The sequence below is a fragment of the Acanthochromis polyacanthus genome, chromosome 10 (assembly GCF_021347895.1).
Source record: "Acanthochromis polyacanthus isolate Apoly-LR-REF ecotype Palm Island chromosome 10, KAUST_Apoly_ChrSc, whole genome shotgun sequence".
Classification (NCBI taxonomy): Eukaryota; Metazoa; Chordata; class Actinopteri; family Pomacentridae; genus Acanthochromis; species Acanthochromis polyacanthus.
This window is the reverse complement of record NC_067122.1, coordinates 27,120,873-27,144,873: the sequence shown is the minus strand read 5'-3', so window position 1 is coordinate 27,144,873 and position 24,001 is coordinate 27,120,873. Positions and strand designations below refer to the sequence as shown.

The 24,001-nt window shown below is 40.2% G+C and overlaps 1 protein-coding gene across 3 annotated transcripts; it reads right to left on the bottom strand.

Moving 5' to 3' along the window:
- Positions 1-298: 298 nt before the first annotated feature.
- Positions 299-23,572, bottom strand: stag2b (stromal antigen 2b). 3 transcript variants are annotated; one of them, XM_022206854.2, is made up of 34 exons: positions 23,371-23,572; positions 21,182-21,309; positions 21,001-21,082; positions 20,709-20,852; positions 20,492-20,588; positions 20,250-20,326; positions 19,868-20,072; positions 18,641-18,792; positions 16,427-16,500; positions 16,181-16,304; positions 15,437-15,535; positions 15,166-15,245; positions 14,910-15,017; positions 14,557-14,668; positions 14,310-14,427; positions 14,119-14,222; positions 13,101-13,193; positions 12,919-13,008; positions 12,596-12,799; positions 12,039-12,109; positions 11,802-11,889; positions 11,613-11,693; positions 11,419-11,511; positions 10,775-10,949; positions 10,538-10,677; positions 10,257-10,358; positions 9,994-10,142; positions 8,855-8,983; positions 8,410-8,636; positions 6,886-7,105; positions 5,365-5,472; positions 5,154-5,283; positions 3,313-3,390; positions 299-2,142 (listed from the first exon to the last, which is right to left on the bottom strand). In XM_022206854.2, the coding sequence occupies exons 2-34, from the start codon at positions 21,223-21,225 to the stop codon at positions 2,119-2,121; spliced, it is 3,822 nt and encodes a 1,273-aa protein (XP_022062546.1). In that variant the 5' UTR covers positions 21,226-21,309; positions 23,371-23,572; the 3' UTR covers positions 299-2,118. The 3 variants fall into 3 exon arrangements, with proteins under 3 accessions (XP_022062546.1, XP_022062548.1, XP_051810586.1); XM_022206856.2 differs by having other exon boundaries at positions 5,154-5,280; XM_051954626.1 differs by having other exon boundaries at positions 23,504-23,527.
- Between the last annotated feature and the right edge of the window lie 429 nt (positions 23,573-24,001).

Genomic DNA, 24,001 nt, shown 5'->3' with positions numbered 1-24,001 from the left:
TTTCAGCAAAGTGAAAAAGATGCATATATTACGAAGTCACACCTTATACACAGAAAACTAAATGCTACTGTGAGGAGACTAGATGTGTGGTTGGGACTACACTGCCCCCATGTGCTTTGAAAGTGAAAAACAATCGTGTGTGACCCTGAATTACAAATATGCTTTACCACAAATTGAACAAATTTGCCAAAGAAAAAAAAACAACAAGAAGAAAACAGGCACATTGAGCCCAGTGAATCACAGCTAGAGTATTACTAGCAGAATGTTTGTTGTGGTCAAAAGTAAAAAGTACCACAGATGAAATGTGTTGATTTTTATTCAAAAGTTACTGTCTCCAGACAAGTACAAATCAGAAAACAGAGTGACTGAAAGAGGATGGGATAATAGACAACAACTCAGAGTGTAGGCAAGAGTGCAGAAAAAATAAAACAAAAACACAGAAATGGCCAAAAGGAAGGAAAGAAATTAAATTTTGTATATATACACATGATCTAGTAAGAATTTATACCAATGTAGTGGTAAGTAACAAACAATAAACAGTACTTTTTCCTTAAAAGAATTTTCTTTTTTACTTACATAAAATAATTAGGCAAAACACATATAGGCTGTTTATCTACTTTATCACATTACATCTGACCACCTCATATTTCATGTTCTAAGAAGCCAATTATCCACCTTTAAACATGACTGATCCTCTGACATGGAAGATTACTGTGAGAAAAGGTGACCTCCACAAGCATGTTTAAGGCTTAAGCATGGAATGACTACAAAATAAAAACCTCAGTAGACAAAACATTTCATTAAAACTTGTGTGTGACAAATATATGTCAAAATCTAAGCTTTGTCTAGCTGCCACAGCGCTGCTGAATAACTTTCATCTTCAGTATTGTCTGAATGACTACCTTACAGTTTTAACATCTGAAATCTATAAGTATTTCGTGACAGGACTTTTCATGTTGAGAAAACCTTAAAGCTGAATTTCACAAGTCTTTTCATTAGTTTTATCCAAACTAATTTACATGTAGGAAAAAAGGTAGAAACCCGAAGACATTATCAAGACAAAAGAAAAAAAAAATAACGTAAAAATACAAATTTAAAAATCTTCCTTGATGCATGGCTTCACATGCTTTCTTTTTTTTTTTTAGTTGTACTTACACATTTCTCAAACTTTGTGACTGAAGGTTGAAAAGTTGAAAATAAGAAAACCAAAAGCACATATATAAAATCAGCACCGATTCATATATAACTTTTATTTAAAATGTAGAGATACCCATTTCAACATTATGCTGCTGGATTTTAAGAGAAAAAGATTTTCTTTGACCGAGCTGCTGTCCTCCAGAGCCCACACAGTGGCACTACTGGGATAAATCTCTGCTCATTCTTAGGGCGGGGGACACATTTTTCTAATAGATGATGGGTAAGGAGTGATCCAAATCTTGGGGTAAGCTCAAGGGACTAACTGCTTAACAGTATGGAGCGTTCAGTGGACTCTGGGAATCTTCACAGCATAAAGGGATCTTGACTGATTCTACGTGATATCTCACCATCTTAACCACCAGTGGTTATCAGGACCTCAACTCGGGCCCAAAAAAAGGGAGAAGAAACTTAAAAGATAGAGGGAGGGGAAAAAAAGAGCACAGAAACAAAGACCTCCATCCACTTGGCTAACACAGTACAAGCAAGCTACTACAGTCCGTTTATAAATTACTACTTCACACCTGGTAACTTACTACAATTGTAAAAAGGGTTAGACATAAACAAAAAAATGTTTCTTAAGTTAAACACACCAATTCATCCCCATTAAAAAAAAAGGAAAAAAAAAGCTATTATTGATTTTTCTTCAGACATTTCTAATAGGTTTGGAAGTGGCCTGTTACACTATTTCTGAACAGGAAGAGCTTACCCAAGATTATAAAAGTAAATATTTGAAACAAAGTCCTCTCTGAGCAAGCAACACTGAGTGTGGGTTGTCATTGGTCCACGTGGAGTACAAGCCAGAATTTTTTTTTTGTTTTGTTTTTTCTTACAGAAAACACTTCTGTTTTCGCATCTAAAATTCTCTTTAAATACAAAGCGCCTCTTCTGTTATCCCAGCGTCAAAATCATCTGGATATTAGCTTAAAACATGGACACCCCGAGGACCTAGAGGGAAGAAGAAGCACATATTAATAACGATTCATAAATTTTTCCTATGTGCATGTTTAATTATGTATCTGTAATGATTTAGGTCGAATATAATTTAAGGACTTGACAATTTATTATAATCCCAGTGATTTAAAAGTGGTACTATACGTGTATTATCATCTGTGGGATTTATGATGTGAATATGGCTGAAAATACGTGGCTCATATTTGGCTGCAACGAAACTTGTTGGCTCTCCAAAGAGCAGAGAGTCACGAGTGAGTCTGTATCATTACAGCTGGTGTTGCCAAGGTGTCACAGGGGGAAGTAATCCAACCCCAACATCTAAGAATAAAATACAGTCACACTTTTCAGTCTGATTCTTTAAAAAAGGACCAAAAAGATGCAAAAAGGTAGAGTAACAATTGCATGCATCTGCAACATTTTCGATATAACAATGCTGTTAAACAATGTAATCTAATCTACAGCGAGAACATTTTAACAGAGGGAAAAGTAACTCAAAGTGGTGGGAAAAGTGAATCTGAGGCAGCTTGTTTTGAGCTGTGGTGCAGTGGGATGTGTCATGTGGCCAAAGCTGGGAAACCAAGTATGCTGAATGTTGTTTTTTTGCTCAGAAGAAGTTTAATGGAACAAGATGCAAAGCATTAAGCAAGCAGAAAGCTGATCTCTGCTTTGATTTTGAGCTATTTTGTGTGATTAAAACATATTTAAAGTTGACAAAACATTCATGCAGTTGAGTCTTAAATTTAAAGACCAGTTTTAGAACCAACCCCCAGGGTCTCTTAAGGCTATGACATGCTGAAACAAGAATGTAAAGCTGGGCCTGCAGACTGAAATAAATAACAATTGTTTATGCAAGCATAAACGGTTGCTCTGCAATCAAAAACAAAAGCTAAACTTGGCTGCAGGCTGGTCAGCTGAACTTATGTAAATGTTTTTACAGCGCCCAAATACAACATGCTACCAAGGGGTCCATGCAATGTGACTGAGTTCAAGTCATCTATTTCTGATCTACTTCAAAAAGTTTATTTTATCCACACTGATCACAATCACAAGTGTCTCTCCATTATGCAGACACAAATATTGGTTTATAGCATAGCAGTGGAAGAACAGAAAAGAATTTGGAGTATGTCATCAGCCTGATCGAAGTGAAGCGTACGTGCTACTTACCGATTCATCCATGATAGAAGCGGGGTCAAAGTAGTCCGGCTTGAGCTCAGATCTCTCACGACGGTTTTTAGAGGGTGGCTGGAAGAAACAGACAAATGTTTAGAGGAGAAACTCCAGCTGCTTCTTCCATTTGGCTGCTTTGTCACAATCGCAGTTTCAACAAACTTTGCTCAGACAAAAAAAAACAAAAAAAACACTAAATGATACCAGGGAGGAAAAAAAAGGACAATTTTAGGAGACATCGGGCATTTAGCAGGAGAGAATTTACAGAAACTAGGGCAGTTTTCTGGTTGATTCAACATGACATTTGGAGCCATGCTCTCATGTAAGCATCCAAAATAAGACATCAAATTTAGCTCTGGCTTTCCACTCATAATACACGACTCTGTGGTGTTGGCGCAAATGGTCAAATTAATTTTTCATGTTGCCTCGTGTTTTACCAGCACTTGTACTGTCAACAGAGTATGTTTCATCTTTTTAAAAACAAAAACCACATATCCTTCCCTCGAGCCAATGATTCCTTTTGATGCTTTCTTCTGTTTCTTTGAAACGCGTTACGTGCAAAAGCCAATACTAGATACTGATTGCTGACAGTTGCACGCGAAAGAAAATGAGGTTTTTCTTTGATAAACCGACTGGTTATTCCTCAAGAAATCTGTGTATGCATATATAAACAGAAACCAAACTGTAATTAGATCGGGGCATATTGTAGTCTTAGTCATGAAAAAGCCAACTTTACTGGTTAACGGCTAATTAAAGTCAAACAGAATGGAAAAACTGTGAAAGAAGATGGTCAAATTAGGTGATGAAACAAAAGGAGGACAGCAGTGTTTTGCAGAGGAGGCTCAGTAACAAATGCTGATTTTCATACAAGCATGTTAATAACTGGATTAATGGGCTTTAGATTTGCTTGTATCAGTGCCTAAAATATCAAACTATATGGTGCAAATAAAAATCACATAAAATAAAATGTACTTTCACTGCCCAATCTCCACTATACTAGCTTCTAAGGCAGCTCATGTTCCTGTGCAGTTTCACAACCGAGCAAGCAAGATGGCAGACAGACAAAAGAGTGTTAGGTTAGGTTTCTGGAGCCAGTTTATGTCATTTAACCTAAGTGTTGGATGACGACATCGTACATAATGCAACGTCTAAATGGCAATTTTATTAGGTGCCTGAAAGAGATCTAAAAAGTGCTGGTTTCTTGTAGAAGTTAAAATTCTTAGAGGTTTAAGAGGGATACGGGCAAGGAAAACCTAAGCAGGACGCTGGAAGTGATAATGCAACTGACATGTTTGAAAGGGGTGGAGAAATGAAAAATTAATACTAATTATTTAAAGCGTTTGCAACTCATAAATCACTATTCAAGTGCTGCAGTGTAGTTTATAGGACGTCATTTAAGAGTTTTCTGTCAAAATATTTAGCAACAGAAACCAGTCGTTGAATGGTACAAGACTAATACCTGTCTGATGACAAACAGCTGGAAGGAGATCCATATAGTCTGTTGTCTGTATGTAAGATCCATTCAGTCAGAACGGGGGTAAATTAGGGATGCACCATGAGAGCATCAACATTGATAGCAGCTCACACAGGCTTAAAAACACAATACTGGGATTGTCCTGAATTAAATATCGACAGGCAGATAACACCTGTATGGCTTAAAGTTTGCGGTTTTGTATAAAAAGTATTGTATTTTCTGTCTGCACCTGACAGTGAGCCATTAGGATAAGAGCAGTGCAGTGAGAATTCCATTAGAGGAGAGATCTGATAAAGACCTGGAAAATGTCTGCATCCTGCTTCCCTAATACAAATTCATGAAAACTCAGTGACGTGCATCTCACCAGATCAATGTCCATGGTGTCAAAGTCCATGCCTTCATTGAGATCATCCATACGGCCCTCAGATGACATCATCACATCCTCCACAATCGGCTCTTCGTCGTCCTCCATGAGCCCAGTGCCACGACGACTGCTGAGCAAACAGTTATAGAATTAAAAATAACTATACTTGTAATCAGACTTGCCCTTTTGCGTCGGTGTGCCGGTGTCTTACATAGCATGCTGCAGATTGGTCCTGAGCTTGACATAGTTCATGGCTCGTTCTTGCTGCTGGCGTGCCTCTTCTTGCTGTCTCTGAGCCAGCATCCACGTCACCTGGGAACTAAATGCACAAGAGCATATTAATTAGTGGTGTTTTCAGCTAAAGCGTCCGGTGTTTTAACCGGAGACACCACAAGGATGTCGGTTACAACTAAGTTACCCACTGGCCCCGTGCCTATGGAAAGTCAGGGTGGATAAATGAACTAGTCAGTCATTGTCCCAGTAGAGCCAACACTTGGCAGCCTGTTAAGTACGAGCATTTTGCTACCATCTACCCTCAAAATTAATATTATGCAAATGGCAAATTACACTGAACCTTGTCCTAATGTATTTTGGCTCATTCCAGTCAGATCCCATTCTCAGAGAATAAGTGATCCACTAAACTGAATGATGGGCCTGGATATGAGCCGAGATATATTTATAAAACCTGGTGATATGAAGCATTAGGATGCACAGATGTAAGATAATTAATTAAAAGTAAATGGGCATGAAAGGGCTTTGGAAATGCTGGATCAACAAATCAAAGGAGGAGCAGAAAAGCGAATTTTGGACTGTGGAGCTCATTAGTAGGTGGAGGTGCTTCCAAACAGTGAGCTGTTGCCACTGCGGCCACGGCTAACATCAGTATTCTGTATTTTAAATTGGAAGGGCCATGGTGCACCCAAGTCTATGAGCCTGTATACCACAATCTGCTGTTATCCACTATCCACCTTGCATCGTCTCATGATAAAGGTAAACAGAATGAGGTACAGGTTAAAGACAAGGGGACTGTTCGGACTCGATTAATACAGCAAGTTCTCTTCAGTAATATTGTGAGGATTACTTATATTCCCAGACCAAATAATCAGACTTTGAAGCTGATGTTTCTTTTTATTGATCCCTCTCTGTTCTTTGCCAGTGAATCAGCGCCTGAGTTTCCCTTTCTGTAGTTTCCATGGTCACACAGCAAGCCGCAGTGGCAAGTTGAAGTTCAAGCATCATAAACCGATGGCGCAGACGACAGTGTTCACACTGAAAAGAATGGAGGTGGCAGAGGCAAAAGCTTGCTTTCTGTAAGCACCTTTACCATGTAACACTCAAGGAAACAAAGGTTTGACGGCATCTCAGTGGGGTTGAAAGCCTAAATATCCAGGTTTTATTTCACACCTAATGGAATTTTAATTTACAAAAATTGACAAAATACTAGTGACGCTAATCAGAACTTACGTGTCAAACTTTTGCCAAACCTTTTTTGTTGTCTGGCCAAATTAATTACTCTGTGTTTTATTTTGCACTTTAAAAGTGCAAAACTTTACAACAGATTATGCATTTTATGTCCTAAGTAGGAATTAGCAGGTTTTCGACAGTCAAGCTGTTTTTACTTTAAGCTGATATATATCTTGAATGGACTGAACTGTGACCTCAATAGCGAGCTTATTACTGAACGGTCAACCGACTGCAAGTGTTCAGGAATGCAGAATTGAGGCACCCATACTTGTAATCCATGGGTGTCTGGTGGTGCTGAGGCGTCTGTTGATGGTGCTGTGGGTGTTGGTGTGGCTGCTGCTGGTCGTGAGGGAGTGGGTAGACCCCCATGTAGCTGTCATCCCGACCCCTCTTAGGGTCTCTCATGGCAGTGGAGGTGAGGTGGGGGGACGGCATCATGACTGGGGTCTGCATGCTCTGGTGCCACACCTCGCTGCTGCTGCTCTCCTCTGGATGTGAGAGACAAATGTGAGTTGTTATACATTATGACCAGGTGGCAGTTTTCTTCGCAAGCCTCTTAACTACGACCACTATTGAGTTTCAAAACAAACAGTGAGCAAATTTAAAACTGTGACGGGTTCCTGTGACAAAACCGGCAAATTTACCTTTACACTAAAGCAGGGGTTTTCATAGTTTGTACTTTTGGAAAATCCCTCAATAGATGTTGACACAACATTTCATTAAGCGTGGTATATTCTCAACAAGTACGTGAAAAACATTACAGAGTGCGAACAACTGCACACTGAGTTTTGTCCTTTCATGTCAGAAGGTAAAGCTTGCATGCCAGAAATAATCTTGAAAGTGAAATCTAAAACTAAAGCCCCTTTCAGACTTGCCCTCCTTTTCATTGATCTAATGGCATCTGAACGTGTTGGCTGCATGTCAGAATGAGCACCCTGGTCAAGTCAAGTCACTGTTATTTATATAGCACAATTAAAACAACAGACCTGGAGCCAAAGCGCTTTCCAACACAGTAATAAGATTGATGCTATTAATTGACCTAACAAGCTTAAAAATTAGGTTTGAGACCACTGTATTATTTATGACATAAATTTATTTGATTTATTGATATAATAATGTTAAGGTGCTATGGTATTTTATGAGTTGCAACAGCACTCTTACTTGGGCGGGCCAACATACATAAAGTAGGCAACATAACAGTGTACAACAGCTTTGTTGTACGTATTTCTGAATGACGAATGATGTAAAAGTGACCAATGGCGTCCCTTTAACAGATTGCTGAAGCCGACAATGTTAAGTATCACATGTCTGAAAGGGCCTTAAGATGGCTGAGGAATTGTAAAATGCAATGATAATGAAAATCTAACATCTGATGTTCTTGTGACATCCTTGGTCGTGAAGGAATTCTTAACAAACCTAGATTTAAATGACTCTGTATGATTGCTAAAGAATAATTTGACTCTCTCCTACCATCTGCTGTTTAATCTCCTCACCCATCAGCTTGGCGGGCTGAGCTCGGCGGGTAGGAATGCATCTGGGTTAATCTGGGCTCCAACTCTGCTTTTGTAACATCATGCCTGGGCTACATTGCATGTGGTTTTCAAGGAGACATATTTTCATTGTGTTTGAACTAATTAATGTTTATAGATAACAGAAAAGTGCTGATGTTCAGTTAAAACTTTCATGTTTAACTAAAGTCAATGCAAATTTTTCTCTTAAGTGTGGAAAAAAATAAGAATCCGCCTTTAATAACGCTTCCATTACATATTATTAATTCCTGAGTGTGCGGTACCTTCTGGCAGCTTCCTCTTGGCTGCTGAAGTTCCAGCTGTAGCAGCAGGAGGCTTAGTCTTCTTAGAGCGAATGGAAGAGCCTCTGCTAGAGTAGCCACTCATTACAGACATGGTGTCATCATCACCACCAGCCTGCAGGGAGTTCCTGTAGGAGATGAGGGGAAGCCAGCAGTCCTCTCGCTGCAACGCCATCTGGAACGTCATGAAGCGCTCCAGGTACATGTGGCTGTTGGGGCAGAAGGGGGTCACACAGACAAGATGAACAAACTCAAACACACAGAGGACAAACTTTACACATGGAACCAGGTGCACATTCCAAGTGGGGCATGAAGAAAAAAAAAGCCTCTCACGCATCAGAAGCACCAGTTGCACCAGTTGTCACAAACACCTGTTGCCCTGAGCCACTGAAGGCTCCCACCCGAAAGCTCAGCAGACAAAACTTACACAGTCCTCTTGTCTTGTCTCATGAGCTTGGAAGAGAACTCGCTGAGGATGTCCAAGAAAGCCAAGTTGAGCGGAGGGCCTCCTTCTCCCTGGGGACTAGGCTCTTTAAATGCAAACTCAATACCGTCCCTAAGAAACGCAGAGACAAGAAAGAACATAAACTGTGAGCAAAGATTTGCTTTTATTCATGTACATCAAACAAAAGTAGTTCATCTAACGGAGTAGTAAAATTTACATCCTAAGTATCACAAAGATTGAGGTGCACCTATTTAGAGTTTTAGGAAAGTTCGGCAGTTGTTTTTGAATGAAACTGCTCACAAGCATGATTTAGATTTTTCAATATTTAAGGATGAAATGCAAAGGGATCTTTTTAATTATGAGTTTATCTGATGTGGTTTTACAATCAAAATGTTAAATTCTATACTTAAAATCTTTTAAAATTACATCTCCCTCTCCTCCCTCATTAAAAAAATAGAATTTAATAAAAAGAATAGATTTTTTTTTTTATTTCAAAACATTACTCTTGAAGTGTAGAGGACACCAGCCAAACAAAGCAAATGGAAACTGTATGAGATTATAATCCAATAATGCAGATGAAAGCAACAAGGCCCATGTGATGCTTTAGTGGAAGAATGTTTGTTTTTCACTGCTAAAAAGATGCAACATGCAAAGGATAAGACCATATTAGAAATGTATTTCTTTTGCCCTTGCACTAGTTGATGTGTAGAGAAGCTAGTTGGAAATACTCAGTGTTGCAGATACAGAAATCAGTGTTGCTTAAAACATTTCAGACCTTCCACTCTGCTACATAATGGCACATGAAACACCTCAAGCATCTCTTTTGATTAAAGCAAAAGTTATGTATATATAGTTTTTACATAGATTTTATAGCATTGTTGCTATAAACACTCTGTGTTTAAACAGCTCAGAGTTGTTTTTATGCAATACTTTCATTGCATGAGAAAAGGATAAACTGCAACATTTCATCACTTAAGCCTCCAAAATCCACAGGAAAAATAACACGGCTGAAGGAAACACAGTATTCAAGGAGTAATTTGTCTAACATGACAGTTCCAAGATATAAGGCCAAAAATGGAAGAAGAGTAATGCAATACACCAGGAGTGGAATTAGGCCTTACTTGTGCAGCATTGCTATGGCATCTCTGGTTTTGACTTGGTCGAGACCGAAGGTTAGAGAAAAGCGACGGGCCAACTCTTTGATTCCACAGAACGCAGAGGAGGAGCGATCAAACCCATGACCCAGTTCAGACAGCATTTCATTAAACAGCTAGCACAGGAAGAGATACAGAAAATTAGATCAATATTTCAAACATGGAACAGTGAACAGAAGGTTTCAGAATTATGAAGTAATTAATAAATGAGCAAGCGTGTGAACACTGACCTGCTGCAGACTGAGGATGAGTGTCTTGGCACATTGAATCTTGTCAATTTGCCGAGTCTTACTCATAGTCTCCTTGATGATGTCACCGTAATCATTGTAATACTGTACAAACAACAACATTACTGGCTCATTACAAACTGTATCTATGACTTGATGCTGTTTACATATCTACTGATTGGACAAACTGTGCTGCAAAAGTGTGAGGTTTCTCATGCACCAGTCCTTCTTGTTCAAAATGAATGGCTAGAATATACAACTGCATTTCTGACTGACAAACCTACCCTCATGTACTGTTTGAAGATGTCAGCTCCTGTCTTCATTTCTACCACACAGTAGATGATGAGTTTGCAATAGGCAGCCAGGAGGTTTCTCCTCTTGTGCAGAGCTTCAATCTTTACTGCCTCATCGTCTTGCTGCCCATCTGAGATTGTAAGGAGAAAAGTATTTGAAAAACTATCCATTCACTTCCTCACCTTGGCCACAGGAGAGGTGCTAGCATATCACATTTGCATTTGTACCTGTGCTATTTGTGTCGTCGTCCTGGTCTATGAAGACATGGTTGAGGATAAAGGAGAGCAGTTCAGACTGTAGCGAGTCCTCTGGGGAATAAACCAGGGGCTCCAGGTGTTCCCTGCCTCCGGACACCATCTGGTGGCTGAAGATGAGCAGAAGATCACACAGGATGGTGAATGCCTGCGGGAGGAGAGAAAAAAAGAACAAAATGTTCAAACTTGGTGTGTACAGGCATTATACAAAAGGGCTCCCTGCCAATTAGGTTTTAAACTACGCTTCTGTATATAACTATACAGAGCATCTTAGATTAGAGAAAATGTGACTTCTTCAGTTGGGAGGCACAGATGGCTTCATCACCAAGCTGCATCCAAGACCTTTTCATCACACATGAGCAAAGCAAACAGAGGGTACGCAGTGAAGTCACTTGCTCATGCAAAAACACTCTACTTACCAGCACTTTGAGGCCAAAAATATCCACTGCAGCTGTAATAAATGGCAGCCAAACCACCTCTTAAGAGTTAAAAGGTTTTATTATGTGCCTATTTGTTGATGATGTCAACGTCGTGCTGTATGTACTGTCCTACTTTGCTCTCAACAGATTTTACGACCACTGCTACACGTGGATGTTGACTGTTCTCCTGTCCGTTACCTGTTCTTTGACGGCTGTGTTGACATTGGTGAGGTATCGCTGGCACATCATACAGAATGCCCTCATCTGCTTCCTCAGGGTCACCATATCATCCTGATAAAAAGAACAGTCACATTTGTTTTAGCGTCACACTTACACTTGTCTGATTCAGGCAACATCAGTGGATAACAGCGATAAAATAGTTAAGACCTCACCTTTCTGGAGCTGCCCTCAGATAACTTGGCGAGGTGCCACAGAATCACATAGTGGGTACACTGCAGCGAGTGGATGACTATCTGCTCAAAGGAAAAAACACACACTCAAATGGGTTCATTTTTTATAATGATAATAAAAGAAACAACAATTTGTGGAGTCCTAACTTCACTTGATGCATATTTAATTACCTGCTCAGGCATGTCTCCATTCTCTATGCCTGTGTTGAGCAGTTTGAAGTTGCTGGTGAAGAGATCCCACCCTGACAAGTCATGTGCACTGTAACAGTTGATAAAGTCTTGTTAGTTTCAAACACATGCACACAGAATCTCAGTTAAATTATTGCTCTAATCGGAAAGAAGGCAGGGGATGTGAAAGACAGACATGAACTGCATGAAGAAACAAGTACTTTAGAAAGCAATGCATACTTGTGAAACGCTGTGATTCTCTTTAGAGTTGACAAAACCTGATAAGCATCATCTTCATCGGCATCTTCACCCTGGAAAGAGAAATTGTGCAATTGTTATTTTATGATTCAAGTTGTTTAATGCATTTGATAATGTGTTGTTTACATCTGGAATGGACACAAATGCAAGTGTTGTAAGTTTTCCGTACGGACTGAAATATCCAATGAGTTCTTCACACACACACAATACTAAATAAGATTTTCTCAACGTTTCACAAATGCAGTCTGTCAGATACTTAATCTGACGAGCCATAGCCAGACATATTCATTTACAAGTGAGAAATGAAAGGAAATAACGCATAATCCAAAATAAACCCTCTCATTTCATGGTGCACATTTTGAGCTAGCTAAATTTCCTGGTGTTTACTGGTTATACTGGACTCACTAGTGAGATGACATCACATAAAGCAACATGGTGCCACTTATGTGTTTTAACATTTAAGCTAACTTTAACATATGGGGAATGAGTATAAACACCCATATTTGTGAGTGGTGACACGTGTCCGCTGTCACTCCTACCTCTTGTAAAAAGTCCTCCAATAGCCTGTTGAACTTGTCCACCAGCTCATCCAGCAGCTGGGAGCGGGCTATATCCACCCTGTTAAAGATTGTGAACTCCTCATTGCAGAGGGCATGGTAGGTCTTGGAGCAGGACTCCAACACCTCAGTGTCTGTGTGCTTCTCCACTATTTCTCTGATCTGACGTAGCAGGGATTCCAGATGCTGAAGATAAAAGGAACGAAATCATGCGTGACAACAGGCAACATGAATGACACACTGGAATTATACCACCATGTTAAATGCATCTGATTGGAGTTGTCAGACACGCCACGATGTCATACCTTCTCCAGACGTCCTGTAGTATAAATTTCCAGGTCAAAGAACTGAGGCAGCTGCAACAAGTTAGTCACCTTCTCTGCATCCACAGCGTACTGTAGGAAAACATGTCAAATAATGATATTCTCTGCTGCCACAAGCGCTGAAGAAAAGTGCATGAAAAGAACACTAAGTGGATGTAACATACCTTGGCCAGTAGAGGGGGCAAAGCCACAGCAAACAGCTCTGTCATTCTGGTTCTATCATCAAGTTGAGTCTTCTTCTCTTTAGCAGTCATTACCTGAACGTGTGACGAACACAAGTTAGATGGCTTTTCTAAAACTAAAGTAATTCCCATTCATACGTTAAAAAAAAAAGTACTCTTTGACGCCTCGAGAAAGTTTACTTTTTGACCAAACTTTTCACGATTCATTTTTACTCCAGCTGTGTTTCCTTTTTTTTATTGGCACGATATCCTCTTTTTTAACATATATTTTTGGCTCATTTGGGGAGGTTTGTAGCTGTACGCAGTTCCCCAGGGCCCTTTTCCACAGCATTTCTTAAATAATTTAAGCAGTAAAGTAAAACTCAGAAGAGCTCTTTTGAACCTGATGTGAGATAAACACTCCAGTCGTACTTTAACGCTTAAGGGGCAAAAAAGCTCTGGGCAGACCCTATAAGGCATAAAAAAATGTGTTTTCAGCACCAACACATCGAATTTACTTAAAAAAAATGCACAAGCTATGAATCTAATTTTTAGTAGTAAAAATATGCTAAATATCTGAAAATATGAACTCAAAACACTGCAGCCCATTGGCCACTCTCAGTATGTAATATATTCAAACATCTCAATGTTTTCCTAATATGTTGCATCATGAATATCAAACAATCCTCCTATTCCCCAGTCTCTTAAATGTTGTAAACCACAACTGTCAAACAAAGCAAAGATGAAAGCAAAGTTTGAAAAATAGTCTAATGCACTACAGGCTTTTAGAATTGCTGGATCACAGATATTTTAGACACATTAAATGATACACAAGTCCAAGTGCAATTCTTTCAGCTGTCAATGGGTTCAGTCTGCACTGATCCAGCTTCAAAGTTAAGCAATCAATGTTGTCAATTTCCAATGCACTTGCCCTAACAGCAATCCCAAGACAGTTGAAAAAAAACTATTTACAGTTTAACCAGCCTTGTTTCACTATTCAAAGTGTGCTAGCCACTCTTACCCTCTTCCCTGTTCCTCTTCCAACAGGTGGGTGACATTCAGCAGCCTGGCGCACAGTGCACAGCATGATTTCAATCAGGGCTGTCTCTTGTCTGTCTGTAAGAGCTACAAAAAAACAATCAGCGTGACCTCACATATTTGTGCTCTGAACTGCATACCAGTACATAAGCTTGCAAGAAACCAGTGCTCTACCTTCCTCTCCTGGCAACGGGTCATCTAGCAGTAAGCTGATCATACACTCCCAGTCTTTCAGTAGCTCTGCACCACATTCCCAGAGGGAGTCCACAAGGTAAGCTGCATGCTCGTGGAGCTAACAAGAGAGGTGTTTACACAAATGAAGGAAGGATGATTGAATTTGTTTACATACAGTACAGCAAATGAAGAGGGAAAAAAAATGTTGCCTGAAGGTGATAATAGAAAATGAAACATGATAATGTACCTCACTCTCCAGGAAGAAAAAGACAGTGGTCTTAATGAGGTTGGCATTTGGGCTTTGTCTGCCTCTTCTTTTCGGGGCACCTTCCTCCTCCGGTTCCCGCTGGCTGAACAATCTTTGAGAATGTTTTTCATTAGTTAGCATCACACAAAACACATATTCTCTACATAACATTTCTTGAAAGCAGCAAGGAGCCCACAAAATTGAAGCTTATAAGTTGGGGTGAGAACTGACTCACTTGTAAAATGTCAACAGAGCAGCGCGAATTGAAAACTTTACATGCTACCACTTCTAAAGTTCCCAACAAAATGACGGCAAGTACGAATCTAAAAAAGTTGGATTCATGTCTGACATACTTCTTAAAGAGAAATTCTCCAGCTGCAACAGCGACGGGTCTGTGTGCCGAGTAAACCAAGTGGTAGACACTCTCACAGTCCTCAGGGGTCAGAACCTCGTCTGTACTACTGCAGATACAAACACAAACAGGAGTTCTTAGTAAGACACGTGTACTTCATGAAATTATCAAAAAGAAGGGCGTGCCCTTGATCTAACAACGATTACCCAATGAAATACAGTAAACAACATCAGATATCCTCAAGAACAACCACTTACTTCAAAACTAGAGTGAGGAGTTTAATTGCTTGTACTGCAACGTCATATTCTTTGTCAAGAGTCATGGAGACAATACGGTCCTGAACAAAGAGAGATAGCAGATTTAGTGGGTCATCTGACTTAATAAGTACTTAGTAAATGAAAAATATGTCAGAACAATAAAAAAATGTGCCAGAAGGGTGTGAGTGTAGAGTTGCTCTCTGTATCAGACTGTGCAAAGAAAGTAAAGTTGTAGCTGTTGTGTTGAAGTTGTCCAACAGGTGGTGCTGACCTTGAAGCGACTGGTGAAGAGCTCCAGTCTTGCATTGAGTTCTCTGTTGTAGTAGAGACCCTGCAGAGCTGTCAGACACTTCAGACGTACCTCGCCTTGCTGGAATAGAGACACGAGGCAGAAATTTAACTATTACTGATTACTGTAGATATCACAAACCATCAGTTTTTTCATAATAAAATAAAATACAAAAATCGGTTCAAGTTAAATAAGAGAAGTTTGAGCAATATGGCAGGGTTCTCCAATGAAAACAATCAAAATTGATGTGTCTTTTATACTGAACAGCTTTTATTATTTGCTGACAAAAATAATAAACAAACTATAAACACTACACTTCAGATTCAACTGTTTTTATTTATGTTTGCCTATTAGATCTGTCAATCGAAGTTGGAGTAACAGCGGGTTTGAATTCTGCGTTTAGAATTTTGGAGATTGCACTTTGTTTCCCACCGAGTCACTGATTGAGACTTAAGCAGAACTGCACATGAGCACAGGTGTTTCTTGCTTATTTTGTCTAATTAGACATCTACTCAGTTTGAAGTTATGCACAGTTAAAGTGGGAATTCTGTTTTATTGTTGCATTGACAGAGGTTTGAGCATCAAATTCTAACAGATTAAAAAAAAAATGCAGTTACTATCAGCCTGACCAGAAAAATAAAGTGAAAACTCCTGACTTGGTTGACTATGGGTATGTAAGGGTAAACTACCAACAAAAACAGCTTAAGAAACCTTTGTATATCCCACCTTATCATGCATCGTCCATCCCACATACTTCAGATAGCTGTCGTTGAGGAAGGCATCACTATAGAGTTTCATCCACACTCCAATCTCTTCTATACAGATTGCCCTGATTTCTGCTATCGAATCACTGTTGGCAACATTACATATTATTAGTTTAACAGCATACAAGACCTGAAAACATCAGCAGCACAAGCAACTGACACTGCATGAAAGCTTTTGACAATACATGCTAATTATGTGAAGACTTACCGATATCGATGAACGAACACTCCTTTGAATATTGCATTCATCATGTTTTCGATCTCATCCTGATTTTCTTGGAGCTGAAATGGAAAGCAGAATAAAACTGGTGAGCATATTCAAGTGATGAAACAGACATGATAACTGACTCGACTGCTATAGTAAGGGGTGACCAGGAGGCATTGTTAGCATAACAAGACGTGTGTGACAGCAAAGTATGCCACCATGCTGCGGTGTGGCTCCACAGTGAACTAACAGATGGATGCCCGGTGGGACTTGCTGTTACATAACCTAATAGACTGACAATGCTAGTGCTGAATAACACTTGGCACTGCAGGTCCACCATCTACAGAGATGGTGCAGTAGCTATTCTTAAAAAAAACTAACGTATAGTCACAAGCTAGAGTAATTCACAATCGACTAGTTAACCAGGGTTGAAAGGTGGTTATGTATAGGTTTTTTTCATGATTTGTCTTTACAAAATGACCTGTAGGAGTGAATAGCCTACAAGTCAAATTCTTGTCTCAATTATACAAAAAGAAAGAACATCAGGGCTTTTATATTGAGCCATGAGGCGCATTAGCAGTTGGAAAAACATAGACTTCAGCTATTTCTGCTTGACTGTGTTCTGCAATATACACAAATAAGAAAAAAATCTACTGAGATGAGTGTAAAGAAATGCTATCTTCAGTAAAATCTTTAAAGCCACTTTTGCAAGCAATAGCTATCATTTTTTGAATGTAAAACCATAGTCAGACACTTAGTTCAATTTCCCATCCATCCATTCTCTATATACCGCTTTATCCTCACTAGGGTCGCGGGGGGTGCTGGAGTCTATCCCAGCTGACTCGGGCGAAGGCAGGGGACACCCTGGACAGGTCGCCAGTCTGTCGCAGGGCTACATATACAGACAAACAATCACATTCACACCTACGGGCAATTTAGAGTATCCAATTAACCTCAGCATATTTTTGGACTTTGTTCATTGTGATGCACTACACTGATGCAGTGTATTTTGAAGCTAACTTTATGTACTGACGACATTATTAGGAATCTCAATATCAAGACCCTGGTGCCATGATTTATTTCCTGATTTTAAATCAAATCTTTACTCAATAAAAAGAATAAAAAGCACTTGTCTACTTGCAACCAAACAACTGACTAATGTCCTTAAAATATAATATGAAGCATCACTAGTAGTTAAGCTAACTGACCTTGATTGAATTCACTGTCTGAGGAGCAAAGAAAGCATAAAAAAAATCTCTTGAAAAACAAATTGTTCCATATACTCTGGAGTAAAGGTAGGACATAAGTGGGGCCCTCTGCTGTGTCGTTACCAATGTTCTGTCTCCAGCAGTCGCGGAAAAACCTCTTCGCTGCAGAGGTATTATCATTTGAACTCACTGAGTTCCACAACTCTGCAAAGGGCTCTTCAAATAAAATGGAAATGGATTGTGGACAAAGTTATTTTCTTCACCCAATCAAAATTGCAGCGTCTGACCTGCTGGGTCAACTTGTTTGCTAGTGCTAGAGTTTGGGGCCCGACTACCCTACAGTTTGTCTCTGGGCCTTTTCACAAAATACTTTACTTTCATATCGCAAAGCTGGTCATAAAGTTATTAAATCAAAAATGCATTCAAGTGCTTGCCTTCTTTTCAATTCAACTACAAAATAAGTCGTGTGTGTATGCCTGCACACCATCTGGGTGCTGCACATTGCTCTCACGAGAACGGCCTTTTTCATTCCATTAAAATAACTTCATTGGCAACATACGAAAATGTATTTCAGGAATCTGTGAATCAATTCCAAATCGCAGAAGAAAGTAAAAGACATTTTTTAAGTGAAGTTATTCCTTTTTCCCTCCCATCCATATTGTTTTCTTGAACAAAAATCAAAGAAGCTCGCTGCCATAGCTGTTAAAGCAAAGAGGGCTTATTATATTTACAGACTGTCATGCATGCACATCAGTGAAAGCATAACACGCAAAGGGTTTGGTGCTGAAACTTTCTGCCAAACTTGGACAAAAATTCCTCTCTAATTTGGAGCGTGTCACATCGGTTAATGAACCTGATGAATTAACACAACACTGCTGAAAATGAGCTGCATCTGGCAGGAGTCAGTTAGAATTTACAGCATCTTAACGGTATCAAAATGCAAAAGGCATGTGCTTAGGTAAGCAAAATTCCAAAAGAAGCAAAAACAGCAAATTGTGGCCACCCTCACCTCTTTGCGTTTTTGCAGTAGCAGCTCCAGCCTGTCATTTGCCCTTTTAGCCACCATTTTATTCCTCTCTGCTTCGTACTGGCGCTGGGTGTTGTCCATGTTGATGCTCAAGTTTAGAGCTACATTCACCAGGGCTGTCATCAGCTTCATGGCTGTCAAAAACAGAAGACGTAATGGCAATTAAAAGACTCCAGAGATGATAACAATTACTTTAAGCAATGATAAAGAATTGACTCACAACACTAAGTATGTAGGTTTATCTGACTTGGCAAATCGTGTTGTAAAAGTGTCATTAATTTGCAACTTCAACTAGCCCTGGGGCAAAAGGAAACCTTTAGGTAGAAATTTAGATTTCCTTTTGCTGCAGCTAATCAGTGTTGAATTCAGTTATGCTTTAAATTATACAAATCACCAAGCTCTATACTCTAAATATATGAAGAGCTCCACTTTTGGCTGTACCAAGTAAGCTCAGGTACCATGTAAAATACCTGTGCACAAACTGTAACACTCCACCTTGCCTGACCCCAAAACGGAACATTGATAACCACACACCTTCTCTATTTGGATTTGCTTACATAAAACGTACAACGCAACTGCATAAATGTTACTGGCTGTGTGTTGTGGAAACCTTGAGAATTGATACCCATGTGATCTTCCCCACCAGGTGTCTTTGGCAGCTTTTTTGGGAGTAAATGCACCTTTGCTGCTTACATGATTCCAGAGCAAGCACAGCCACAGATAAAGATGCGAACTGCCCTTCTCTTCGGTGGTGCAATAAGGCTAAAAAGGTCTAATCAGGCAGAACAAGTGACCACACCTGTTTGGATGTGCCACAGGTGTTCCGTGGCTTTATCACTGGTTATATTCATTCTATACTTTTCTTTGAAAACTAAGAAAACAAGTCAACGTTAGCTTCAACAATGACAACAGCCTAGAAAACATAATATCTGCTAACAAGATACACTTTACAATAAACAAGTTTTTAAAAAAACTACACCGTATAAAGTTTGTAAATGCACGGCTACTACTATTCAAAAGAATTAAAATCATTAAATACGCAAGAGTACTGAAAACCAAGTTAGCAGTACAAATATAGTTGCACCAAAGCGATTCTTCCTAACGACTACTTCCCCCACGCTGCTAACTACTCTGTATACTTATAGGATATGCCACTAACTGCAGTTCAGGACTACCATTTGAATATAGTTCAGACATAATTCAACTTACCCGCCAGTGTTGAGGTGTGTCTGAAGGCTCGGACTTGGGAATCTGATAGTCCAGTGAGAAGGGAGATGACTGTGTCCATCATGTACTCATCATAGATGATACTGTATTGACACTGGCGCACAAGCACAGCAATGAATTCACAAAAGCTCGATTTGAACTTCTTCCACTGGGGCCCGGCTATGGTTAGAGGGTAGTCGCCGCTGTCCTACAGGGGACACAGGGGAAGAACAACAATGAATACAACTCCAGATAGCTATTATCACCAACAAGGTGAAAGGTTCTATTGCCATTTGAAAATAAAAGAATTCTGACTTTAAACTAAAATGACTCTACTGAGAATTACGGTGAATATAACATTGATTGTTATGCTGAGATAACTTACCTCATCAAATTCTTCTGTCATTCGTCGGATGATCTCAGAGTTCTGCATGTTGCGAAACATCTCTCCGCTGACCACACCTGAAAACCAGAGAGAAGACAATTTACTAAGTGGTCACGAAGAACAACCCACTGAAAAGACACCGAGTGGTTCGGCAGGACACACAAAATCAGATATTTTTCCTTAATGCATTATAAAAGAGCCAGTCGTGAAGTAGGGTGGCTTAAACTGAGACACACGCATACCTTTACATCCTGAGCACTGGATGAAGAAATTGATGAGATCTAGTAGCGCAACGTCCCTGTCATGTTTGTAAGATTCAATCCAGTCATCTACAACAGACTACAGACAGAAGGGGACAGCAACATTTAGAAATCACGACTTGGTTCAAAAAAATAAAATAAAGTGAGAGAATAAACTGATTTGTACAACGTGGGAATCTCAAAAGGCTTGCTTTTATACCTGCATTGCACTCCTGCCCAGCTTCACCACCTCAAACAGCATCATGTTTTCCATGCCATTCTCTTGGTGGTGGCCATTTATCCGGCCTGCTCCCTTCCCTCCTTTGCCTTTCTCCCCTGCTGCCTTCTTCCCCTTCTTTCCACCCTAACAAAGAATAAAAACACAACAAAGAATAAGTCTGAGAATCACTGCAGAGGATAATGGAAGACAAAGCAAACTTTACAAACAAGTCTGAAATAACTGCAAAAAAGTGTCAATACTGGGTTAAACAAGCAGCATGCTGTTTCCACACCTTTCCTTTAGTTGAATTTGCACTCCTTCCATCAGGATCCTCAGAGAAGTCAGTGTCTGAGGAGAATCGTGTGTCTGTATCCCTGGTAGATGCAAACAGATAATAGATTTAAAATTCATATCACAGTCAAACTTCCTAGGAAATTTAAAAAAAAAAAAGAAAAAGGGAAGCAGGTACTTACTGAGTATAGGCGAACTCTGATGGTATTTCTGGTGCTGCTATCATTTCTGTAACATCTTCTGGACAACTTCAACTTACGACTGGCTTGAGATCCTCAGAAAATACAAGACAGGAGAGGTTGCATGTGACCTAGAACACGGAACAGAATAATTCAGAGAGCAGCATTTCAACACGCACCGCAGACAGGATAAACTCCACAAAACAAACATCATGTATGCTGCATGTGTGTGCGTTCACAGGAATCACAGCCTCGGTTGTGAGCAAATGTTTCTTTGATGCCTTTCAGAGAGAAAAAAAAACGGTTTCACATGGTAACAGGGGGCGGACACAAAGCTCCTGTCACGCTCACTGTCTAGCCATTGGCTCCCTCTCTTTCTCTGCTCCCCCTGGTTTACAGACAACGTCATGCAGGGACGATTGGAATATCTTCCTCAATGGCCAAATATGGCACTGCCCTATCCGCCCCACACATATCTCCACCAATCACAAGCCAGTATCAACATCAACAAGATACTGCAGGCCACAGGGAAACTATTGCACGGCTCTGATGTGGAAATTAGTGGCACACACATCAAAGTGGAGGGCAGAAGTAACTTTTTTCAAATCAGGATTATTACTTTGTGCCTAATTTAGAAGCCAAATGTAATTTTTGTGTTCTTTAGCAGACAGGGAGGTCAAAGAAAGCACACCAGAGTCAAGTGTTCAGTCCTGAAAAGGCAAACAGAAACTCCTCCCATCATATACCACTCTGGGTGCAGTATGTGCCTCTTTCAGTTTGAGTACACGAAGCGCTGATATGTAATTGAGTAATTCAGAGATTACACTACTCGGAAGGAGTAGTGAGCAGACGTCAAGGCAAACTGTCTGATATAAATGTGACACAACGTAAATCAGGGGACTCTTTCTGACAATATGCTGCAAATGATGGCCCGCACATGACGAATTACGACTCTTAAATGTGTCTATTGTGAATAATAAATAATCGATGTAAATTCTAAAAACAATGGCAACACTGTTCATGCTAGCTCATTCAATTTTAGCGCTGTGTAAGAGTTGGTTGCTACGACTTTTTGAGTTTACACTTAAGTGGGTTAATTCTCGGTTTAACGATCTGATAACGTGCCCATTTCCTTGATAGTGAGGGGGTACTGCATGACAAGACGACGGGAATCTATGGGTGTAGACTGAAAAAGTGGCGCCAAATCGGCCAGTGTATCTCATAAACTTGTTCCTGCGACGCGTTACCAGATCATCTTAGAAAAAATGAAACGGCGAAACCAAACTGTGTGGATTCCCGTAAGACAACTATCCCACAAACTACCGGCTCAGTTCCCTCCAACAACCCCGACGCGGCTACGCTCTTCGTCGGCTCCTGTCAAAATTGACACCGGTGCGCTGCTGGTGCTAACGCCACTAGCTAAGTAACCGGGGATTTTGGCGTCTTTTCCCCAGCGTCAGCTAGTTGAAATTTGATGAAGTAAGCACGCACTACTCTGTGCAAACAGACTGCGATTAGCTTAACAAGAAAGGCGACAAACCTGTACAATGCATTATCGTTAGATTCTGAGGGCATGCCAGCGTTTAGCGGTGCTGTAATACTTGGAGCATAATAACAAAACAACGCAAGCCCTACTGTACTAGCGAGCTAATATTAGCATGTACACAATAACGCTCGTCAATAACGTTGCCATGGATATTTACTATCTTCGGTACGTATACCAGTCGTACTCAGTGCTTGTACAGAGATAAAGGAAATAATAACCGATTTTCTATAATTAACGAGCTGAAAATAACTCCCACTAGTTAGCCATGCTAATAGCTACTGCTAACGTTACCTAAAAAACATCACGTCCTTGCGTCCTCCATCTTGCCTCGGGAGTTCCAGTACCGTATTGCATAAGCAACAAACACTTTGTTTACAAATATATAAAGTGCAACTAAGTCGATTGAAACAATAAAACGCTTCTTTCGGCTGCGATCTACATATTTTGCGCTGCTGTGCGAAAAATCCAGTTCGTTAGCTTGCTAACAACCGAAGTAGCCATGTACCGCGAGCTAGCGAAGCGACTTGGTTCAGGCAGACATCCGCGCACTGGGCTCATCCAAAGCTAGCCTGGCTAGCGAGACGGCTAGCAAAATACAAATCAACTAAGTTCCAGATAGCTCTCCGCCATTTTACAGCTAACTTACCTTGTTGTGAAATGTAGTCCCGGCAGAATCGTAACTTTTAGTATTCGTATACTGCTTCCGTCTGAATTCCGCTACAATTCTGTAAAAAGAGTTTAAAAGTCGCGGTCAGAGGCGGTTTCGGACGTTCTCTCACCCCGCTTGCTCCGTAGTTCGGTTTGTTGTTTCGACGACCTGGGAGGAGGAAATCCTGGTGCAGAGCTACCACCTAGCGGCCACAATACCCGCATTAGATACACGTTGACGACCTGACATCTAGTGGTGACTGACCGGTACTGCAGTTTCATTCTGCCGCTTCAGTACAGCGCGCTTTGCCTTTTCTTGCTGTGGGAAACGCCAGGAGAGTTAATCCCACATGACTGAACTGTTTGGCACAACAGAAAGCAGTTTTAATAAAAATCGGGTTGCAACCGCCATACTGAACACTACAGCCTTTTAGCTGTGTCCTCACAGTCTCCAAACACCCTCCTCCACTTCATAATGAGAAAAATACTGAGCTAATTTCTATCAACGATCAACTTTAATCCAGCCGTTGAGATTGAATTTCTTTCAAAAACAACTGAATTTAAATCAATTTTTTGACACGTGCGATGTAATTCTTCCTTCATAAAACTAGAATCTGCCATAAATTCAG